Genomic DNA, 10002 nt, shown 5'->3' with positions numbered 1-10002 from the left:
TTTGTGTGTGTGTGTGTGTGTGTGTGTGTGTGTGTGTGTGTGTGTGTGTGTGTGTGTGTGTGTGTGTGTGTGTGCGTGTGTGTGTGCGTGTGTGTGTGTGCGCACGTGTGTGTGTAGTCGGGGGGATTTTGAGCGGTTAATGTTTCTCCAAGGTCACTGGTGACTGTTTGCTGTGTTTACAAAAATGGCAAGTCACATCACATTTCCATCACTCGTGTGAATCTGTTTGAATTAATCAGTTATGTCCCACGAAATATTTGCGAAATGTAAAAAAAATCTGTTTTCCTGCTGATATGGGGTGGGCACATAAGTACTCACAAAATAACAAAAACATGCAGTAAAAATACTAAATGGATTGCGGTATAGTTGCTATTAAGTCCCGTCGGCCAAAAAATACAACTTGAAAAAAAACACAAACGCAAAAACGTAAAAATGAATTGCTAATGTGTTTTGTTGATTTTTGGTAGCATTGTAGCAGTCCTGCGTAGTCGATCTAGTAAAACTAGCGAAACGCACGTGGTTATTTGTATTGTATACATTTGTAAGGATGTTTGTCTCATGACATCATTTGCTTCGTCTTCTGTGTTTCTAGGTGATGCACGAAGGTTAGAGACAGTATTAGAGTCCATACAGAAGAACATTCATTCGTCCTCTCATATCTTCAAACTGGCGCAGGATGCCTTTAAGATAGCAACGCTCATGGACAGTTTACCGGACATCACTCTGCTGAAGGTCTCTCTGGAGCTGGGTCTTCAGGTATCCACGATCTATCCCAATATTTCGTGTGTTTCTCCGATATTTGAGTTTTTCTGATGTCTTCTGTTCTTAATATCTGGCAGGTAATGCGGATGACTCTGTCGACGTTAAACTGGCGACGGCGAGAGATGGTTCGATGGTTAGTCACGTGTGCCACAGAAGTCGGTAAGTCGGTGAAAAGAAGACACTTCTTTCACACTGGGAATTTTGGATGTGCAATAATCCCCCGTCTCTCATGTGTGTGTGCCTGCAGGGGTCTACGCCCTGGACAGCATCATGCAGAGCTGGTTCACGCTTTTCACGCCCACGGAGGCCACCAGCATCGTGGCCACCACCGTCATGTCCAACAGCACCATCGTACGGCTCCACCTGGACTGCCACCAGCAGGAGAACCTGGCCAGCAGCGCGCGGACGTTGGCCCTGCAGTGCGCCATGAAGGACCCCCAGAACTGCGCACTGTCGGCCCTCACACTCTGTGAGAAGGACCACATCGCCTTCGAGACGGCCTACCAGATCGTGCTGGACGCCGCCACCACGGGCATGAGCTACACGCAGCTCTTCACCATCGCGCGGTACATGGAACACCGCGGGTACCCCATGCGGGCGTACAAACTGGCGACACTCGCCATGGCCCACTTGAACCTGAGCTACAACCAGGACACGCACCCGGCCATCAACGACGTGCTGTGGGCGTGCGCGCTCAGCCACTCGCTGGGTAAAAATGAGCTGGCCGCCATCATCCCCTTAGTCGTGAAGAGCGTCAAGTGCGCCACCGTGCTGTCGGACATTTTGCGGCGCTGCACGCTGACCACGCCCGGCATGGTGGCGCTGCACAGTCGCAGGAACTCTGGGAAGTTGATGTCATTAGACAAGGCCCCGCTAAGACAGCTCTTGGACGCCACGATCGGGGCCTACATCAACACGACGCACTCGCGGCTGACGCACATCAGCCCGCGGCACTACAGCGAGTTCATCGAGTTCCTCAGCAAAGCCAGAGAGACTTTTCTCATGGCGCACGACGGACACATTCAGTTCACGCAATTCATAGACAACCTGAAACAGATATACAAAGGCAAAAAGAAACTCATGATGCTGGTCCGAGAGAGGTTCGGCTAGCGTTTGATATGGTGTCTCAGTTCAAAACGACGAGAAAGACGTGGAAACAATTGGAACCACCGCACCGGTATTATGTGTATAGACTTCACGCAAAAAAAAAAACATGAAAAAATGAAAAAAATGGAACGTTGTCATGTCTGTGGAAGTTTGTGTGTGTGTCCCTTTTATTTGAATGAGAGCGTGCGAAAGAGTGGAACGGTCATTTTGGTTTACACACTGAGTATATGTTGTCCAGTGGCGAAGGTCCACACAGCACTCCAATTCTCTCGGTTAAACATTCACAGCCTCAAAGTGAAGAAATATGGCTTTAAACCAAACAACACCTCCATCCTAAGTGACGAGTACCTCATATGGCTTCAGCTTTACTCCTCTCTGAACCAGTGTACTAAAACAAGTGTTAGAAAACCATGGCAAAAAGTTAGGGACACTTCTCCCGTTCCTTTGAGTTTTCAGTTTAGCAGGCTAATCGCGCGGCTTTGCAGTGCTGTTTCGTCCGAAAGCATGTCACACACACACACACACACACACATACGCTTCAAACCCATTGTGCTTGAGCTTGTGGAAACTTAGCGACTGTCGACATACATTCTCAGGGATTTCTATTTGAAAACGAGAAAACAAAAAACGGAAAAAGACACAAAATGGTCATGAACACAAGAGTGAGAGCATTTTATTGTACTGTATATATGATAGTATATGTCTGAATATGGAAAAAATGTATACGTTAACTAATTTATAAAAAGAATATTCTATGTAATGCAAAATACTTGAAGCTGCAGTACCTTGGTTTTCAAACGAAACATATCAGAGGGACTAAACGCGGGCCTCGGGCTCTGTTCGGAATCTGCGCCGCTTACTGCGCAGTATATACTGTCGACTTTTCCCTTCATTTTTCTTCTTTATTTTATTGAGCAGTAGGCATTACATCACCAGAGACATTTCAGACATTTCTGTCACGTGACCCCATGCTGTCATCTTTGAAAAATACGCTATTGTATTTGAAAAAAAATTACGTTACGAAAAATGGCTAATACGCTATTTTTCAAATCCACCGTCATTCTATGCATACAGATGATTTGTGTACAGTATACGCACTATAGTACAGTAGCGTGCTATTCCGAACACAGCCAGCGCTGTCGGGGCTGGAATCGGGCAGTGAATCTGTGTGCTGGGTATCTGTGCAGCGCCACCTACTGCGCTCGATCGGGACGGTCTGCGAAATTCAGCGCAGACCCGATCCGTACGGGACGGCGGTGGTTCGGACGGACGCCCAGCGAAGCAGCGAGCCTTAGCATTAAGAATTGGGAATGCAAGAAACGCAGGCCAACGTGCCTCAAAAACGCCTAGAAATGTAGACTCAACAGTATGGATGTTAACGCAGACACGCAGAGCGATTGGCCTGGTCATGCTCTTGTTTCTTTCCACAATAATCGAGAGGCACCACGACGCTTCATTTTTATGCACAATAACATGTACATGCCTATCTGCTGACATCTTAACTTTGTGCAGGACAGAAAGTTGCTGTGCAGGTCTGACTGTTCAAACGTTTTTTAATCCCTTTTTCCTTGTTGTTTTATTTTTTCCGTCGTGTCGTTCCCGTAGGGTTTCGAAGCGAAAACGGCCTTCTTTCTTGCCTTGTCTTAACGCTTTAAAATAACCAAACTGGAGTTCTAACTACCAAACTTGTTCATTAAAATGAAAGCCAACCGACTTGGGTTACAACTTCACTGTCTTTAATTTTAGCTAAACGCTTCTGTGCTTTAAAAAGCAGGTTTCCTACGTTGTTTTTTTGTTTTGTTTTGGTGCAGAAACGTTGATGAGTGTCCCCTTCTTATAGAGGTATTTCTGTAGCTCTTTTTCTTTTCGTTCGTTTAGGAACTGAAATATAATTTTCTTCTTTTTATTTATTATGAAAGGTTCAACGATTGTACTTCACCCGTGTCAACATGCTCATGAAGTTGAATTTAAGATTTGATACACCGATATCAATTTATTTATGTAACTAAATCACTGTTTTATAAACTTGTTAATGATTCAACATTTTTGTTTTAATTAAAATTAGTTTTTTGAGAGGAAGAAACTCATTGCGTTGTTTGTGCGCACAACACGATGCCTCGTACATTTGACTACATTTGCAATAAATGTTTGATTGTATCTTTTTTTAATTTTTAAGATGTTCACATCAACATTGCTTCACATTACTTCAATATAAAAACTTGCGCACCACATACATGATTATGATAGGCTACATGATTTTCATGTTCATTTCAATATTTTCAACTGTTTCACGATTTCCTATTTTCAATTTCGCATAAGTTTAATTTATTTTTATTTCAGTTCTAGTTTAGCTTTTATATATTTTAGTTAATGATTGTAGTGCATCAAGTTGAACTTATTTCACTTTCTTGCTAAGGCAATCTTTTAATGTTGTTTAGGCAGATATTTAATTGATTTCAGTTCATAGAAATGTTTCAACATGTTTTCTTAACTATAATAACCCTGGTATACAATATATTGTGCAAAAATAATGCACAATAGTTTGATCATTTGCAGTACTGAACATTATAATTATATTCAACATTTCTCTTGCTTTTTTCAGTTACTTTAGTGCATCAATGATGTTGGTTTGTAGATTTGGAGGAAAACTAAGTAGATTGTTTTAACATTTTACATAAATTGATGTTGAGTTTTATCATTTACCCAAGACCTTAGATTGGGACTTATCTAGACATTTTTGGTCAATGTTGGTGACAGGAGCTCACTTGCTTCTGTAAGAGCCATTGTGAACAGAAATGAGAAACTGATTTATATAGAGTCTTAAATCATCAATATTGTCTATCTAGTAACTCTTTGACTTCTGTTCGGAGTTAGATTTGCTTCAGGATTTACACTTTGGTAAATTGCACATGGCAGTTCCACAAAGACTTCACCCACCTTTGTCTAAACAGGAGGTAGATATGCTGACCGCAGTGGAAGATTGACACTCAAGTTATTCCTTCACACTTGGAGTATAAAGATAAGGTTGAACACAATTATAAACAGATCCTCACACACTCGAGGATAAACTTACAGACGTTGCCGTGGTTTTGAACCATTAAGATGTGAATTGAGGAGATTTGGATTACATCACATATTGCTGTAAAACTCTCACCAGCTTTATTGTAGTTTTATTCATATTTTGTATTGAGCTTTTCTTTTCGTTTCCTTGATCATTTTAATTTGTTGTGTTTGTCATATTTTTTTTGTTGGCATTTAAGTTGAATTTTATTTCAGTTAAGTTCAGTTTTTGTTTTCATTTCCAAGTTCTAGAGCGTCATTTCGAATATTAATTTAGTTAAACGTCTTTAAATATTATTCAGGCAGATATTTTATTTGATTTCAACAGAAATGTTGGTCCTTTCCCCTCTCTCTCATCCCGTAACTTCATATAAAAGGCCAAAACACCCTTGTGCTGTTGGTTGTAATAGGAATGAAGTAAACATCTGTAAAGTACATGCATATATTTCCATGCATATTTACAAATTGTAATGATTTAAAAACTGAATAATGAAGAATGAACACCATGCAAGGGTTAAAGTGCCTTTCAGAACAAGACAATCGGATAAAAATGGCTTAAACTTTTTGGGAAGGACACCGAGATTCTCATGTGGTGTTTCAGTGTTGTTCTGGCCTCTCTTTATCAGCAGTAATGGACAGATGGGATAAAGGCCCGTGCTGACCAACACTCATCTCCCTCTCTGTTTCTGAGAGCACAGATGTACAGTCAGCCAGACCGTCAGACCCTTTGGAAGAACAAACTGTGACGGGTTCTGCCATAATTCCCATGAAGCACTTTCAGGCCTGTGAATGTTCCTGCCAAAACTGAGCTCAACAGGAGGCCGGGGGTTTCAGCGGTGGTTTCCAAGTTCTCGAGTGAAGACTGTGACAAACTCAAGCTTTGTGACTATCAGGCCTGACACGACACGCCGTTGACCAAAGACACCGGATACGGCCCTGTCAAACCAGAGTAATGACAAAAAGACAAGTAATAGCTCACACACACAGGCTTTAATGTTTGCCAAAAATAAAGGTTCTTTGTTAAACTATTGCATGAAAGGTTATGTAAAGTGGGAAAGGTTCTACGGACTTTAAAAAGGTAATAAAATAGATCTTTTGAAAAGCTAACCAAAGATTTTGGAGAACCAAAACCTTTTTACTGCCTAAAGTTTTTCACTTAATATTCTAGATTTTGTAACCTAGAAATGCTAATGAGGATGGTGATGATTTACTCCTAAACCTTTCACCCCTGATGTCCCAATCATAAAATGACATTTTTCTTAAGCTCCGGTGATAAGAAATCTTTTGCGACGGCAGCATCGTGCGGTTCACTTCCCGTGCTAGAGGAAGTGCTGGTTGTAAATGTGTTCTGTTGACGTGTGTTGTTAACACAGATGCAGTGGTTAACTTTGATCCTTTATCACACGACAGCCAGACCCCAAACACCCTACAACGAGTGCAGACCCGGCCGTCTGGACGAGACCTTTCACAGCCGCGACGGGAAATAGAATCTGTAAAACAATGAATGACACATTTCCACACACAACTCGCAAAACCTTTCACAAATATTCCAGAGACATTCCTAAGGTGCAGAACATTTACATCATGCCGTCACATGTCTTACTGTACTGGATCAAATGCACAATTTTTTTACTTAAAAAAGACACCTTTAAAAAGAGAATCATTCCTTATGTTTTTTTACTTTGCTTTGCTTTGTATATTTCAAATATATCAAACTAAGATGTTTTCTTGGGAAAAGTGTTTAGTTAATATATTTTTTCTGTGCGCCCTTTCTGTCATGCAAATGTTTTGTACTATCACACAAGGCTCTTGATGACATCACCCCGCAGGAAATGACGTCATTGTGGCGGCCGGGCAAACAACAGCAAAACATCAGTGAGTATTAGCAAAGGATTCAATGTATTCTGTCATTATTTGATTGATTACATGATTTTTTTGTCTCACTTTTAAACATTACATCCTGTTAATAAAATAAATATAATAAAATATGTGATACATACGTGATTTTACTACCTTAGTTTGGTCATCACTTCATTGACACAATTTGTTCATTTTAATAGTTTTCTTTGAACAAAAACTGTTTTTAATGTGTAGCACTATAACTTTGCTCTTAAATGCCACCAGTCATAATGAGAGACCATCAGAAATCACTGACCAATCCATAAGCTTCTCATTTTAAGCATGCAGCTGCCATTGTTTGCTCTTTTGGAAAGAGTCTTTCCATGTGAGGGCTTTGAAGGCAACCTTCTGAACTTTCACATTCTCAAGATTTTACTTTTCAATTATGCATGAGTTCACCTTTCACGCTGTCTGTAATCTGTTTCTCGCACAATTCAACAGCTTTTAAACTAATCTTTCTATTAAGTAAAGCTTGTGCTGCATGGAGAACATGAACATGTCTGGCCCGGTTATCAACAGTCAGAAGTGTTTTCTGCTGGTTTTTGTGTTTCATTTATCCTAGAGGATAATGTGATGTTTTGTCAGAATAAAAGCATGTGGATGCTCAGAGCTTTGCAGTCATGCGCAGAAATCTCATTGGCTTACATGATCAAACCTCATTGACCTAAAGTCAACAGCAATTTGGAAGACTGACCGTGTGACAAGACACATGAATGAAAATCCAGGTGATCACATAAGAAATAATTTTGAACTTTCCTAAGTGCATGTATCAATATAAGGCTACTGTTGTATTGCTTTAAAGTGACTATGAACTTGTTTTCTTTGCCTTATTTGAGGTCTGAAAAAAATGCAGAGCATCTGTTCTGTTATTCTCACCTGTTTCTCCAGTTTTCATTTTCTGCAAATAAATAAACAATATTTCTAGTTGAAATTTGGGAGAAACATTGTTAGTAGTACACAGAATGAAACAAAAATGATCATTTTACCTAAACACATATCTACACTGTAAAGTTACACTGTTATTTTTTATACAGATTTTCCACGTAAAATGTAAAAAATGTTTTTTATGTGTTTTTGAAAAAATATAAAATTACAGGAAAAGACAAAACATGTCATTTTACAAGGAACCCGTTATTTTACAGTTTATTTCTGGTGCCCCAAAAATTTTCTTTTTTTTTCTTCAAAAATTAACAGTTTCTTTTTTTTTCTTCAAAAAGAAACAGTTTCTTTTTGAAATACGGTCAAAAACTCTAAAATTACAGAAAAATTTACAAGAAAAACAGGGAAAACAATTTACTATCTTTGTGTGTGTCACTAGGATTTTGCAGGGCGCACACCCGCAAACTACCCATGGTCTACATAACGACCAGCTGATGTATATTGCAAAGAAAAATTACATCTGATCGACATGACTAGTTTGAATGACTGGCTATACCTGTAGTAGCAATATTACTCGATAGTAAATGTATTTCTAGGTATTATAATATACTGAGATTGTCAATAATCTTGATATTAATAACCTGTGATTATCAATATTCTGTTGATGATAATATTGTGAAATAGTTCAGCGTTAGTATCTGGGTGATACTTCTCTTCCTCCCTACACTTGTATTTTAAGTTTGATTCATTGTCCACAAAAAGCATAAAACACAAAATAGACCAAACAAAAGTTGCATTTGACGGATAGCATTATTTATTTATAATTCCAGTAGTTTTTAAATATTCCTAAAATTGTCACAATAGATATTGTAACAGCCCTAAAATATTGTTTACATTTTTTTTTGGTATCATAATATACCGGTATTGTCAAATTAATATGATTATCAATATTCTGTTAATACTACACGTACAGTATAATAATATTGTTAATAATTCAGTGCTAGTATTTGGTTGACACTTCAAAATTTCTCTTCCTCCCTACACTTGTATTTTAAGTGCGTTTAATTGTAAAAAAAAAAAAAGAAAAAACACATAAAACACAAAATAGACCAAAGTTGCATTTGACTGATAGTATTATTTATTTATAATTCCAATAGATATTGGAAAATCCTAAAATTGTGACAATAAATATCATAACAGCCCTAAAATATAGTTTAAATATGTTCCATAGAATCTCAACACAATCTTAGAAATTCATAGCTATTTATGATGTTTAGGGTGGAGCTTCAATTAATGTTTTTTTTTACAATCTGATGTTTTTGTATGATTCACATATTTATACAAAATTAATGTTTTCCTGCAGATGTTCACTTTTATTCAATACAGAAATTGTAAATAAAGCAGAAAGCTAGTTTTCCTGGTTGTAATTATGAGCAAATAAATTGTTAACAGATATCAAGACGATTGAAATGAAGATGTGTGTTTTTGGTAAATGAAGCTGTGAACAGAATCGCAGATGCCCTTTAAGTTCATTAACTTAACTATTGACCCTGTGATGTAAAATGTCAGTCTCCTGGAGAGAGGGAGATTTCTGTGTTCTTGGCAAATGTGATGTTTTTTTCTGCAGTAAAGCACCAGCGTTCTCCCCTGGGCGACGAAGAAACTTTAAGACTAACAGGCCTGCTGGTTTTTGAAGCCAGTGAGCGTCGTCCCCATCGCCGGGCTTCAAAGGCGATCTCGCCACAGATGCAGCGTTAACCCAGAGATTTAAACAAGGTCTTTGCGAGTTCTTCTTATATCTAAAACATCTACCAGCATGTGATACATTGCACCAGGGTGTTTGTGACCTTTTCTCCGGAGATGAAAGTCTCAGCTCACACTTTCATCTAAAGTAACAGCCACCAAGATTTAAAGCCACCGTCGCCTTGTGTGTGGTTTTTTCCCGGTGTCTCTGGACAGCGTGTGACGTCTCAACTATAAAGACAAGGGAAAATGTCTCACATATAGAACAACCGTCGTCCAAGTTTTCATAAATGTCACTGCTGAGGTAAGGAGAAACAATGATGGACAATTCATCGACTAACGTTGATGTCACTACAGAAATAAGTTATAGGCATCAATGTTAAAGCATAACACTTCGTTCTAAAACCTGTTTACCAAATCGGAACCTCATACAATTTCATTTTTGTTGCAGTGCATCATGGGATTGACAGGTCACGTTGGGAGTGATGAGAACACCTTGGTAACCACCCACAACACACATTACTGTGGCAAATGAATGGTAAAGTCATCTGG

General features: G+C 39.0%; 1 protein-coding gene across 1 annotated transcript in view; it reads left to right on the top strand.

Moving 5' to 3' along the window:
• zswim6 (zinc finger, SWIM-type containing 6) overlaps positions 1-4007 on the top strand; it is a 56713-nt gene extending 52706 nt beyond the window's left edge. The window contains exons 12-14 of the mRNA XM_057320669.1: positions 593-756; positions 840-921; positions 1010-4007. Of these exons, the coding sequence (XP_057176652.1) occupies positions 593-756; positions 840-921; positions 1010-1872 (1109 nt within the window). The 3' untranslated portion in view covers positions 1873-4007. The remainder of the gene's footprint in view (positions 1-592; positions 757-839; positions 922-1009) is intronic.
• Positions 4008-10002: the final 5995 nt, after the last annotated feature.

The sequence above is a fragment of the Triplophysa rosa genome, linkage group LG22 (assembly GCF_024868665.1).
Source record: "Triplophysa rosa linkage group LG22, Trosa_1v2, whole genome shotgun sequence".
Taxonomy (NCBI): domain Eukaryota; kingdom Metazoa; phylum Chordata; class Actinopteri; order Cypriniformes; family Nemacheilidae; genus Triplophysa; species Triplophysa rosa.
The sequence above is the reverse complement of the archived record's forward strand: the minus strand, read 5'-3'. Positions and strand labels throughout refer to the sequence as shown.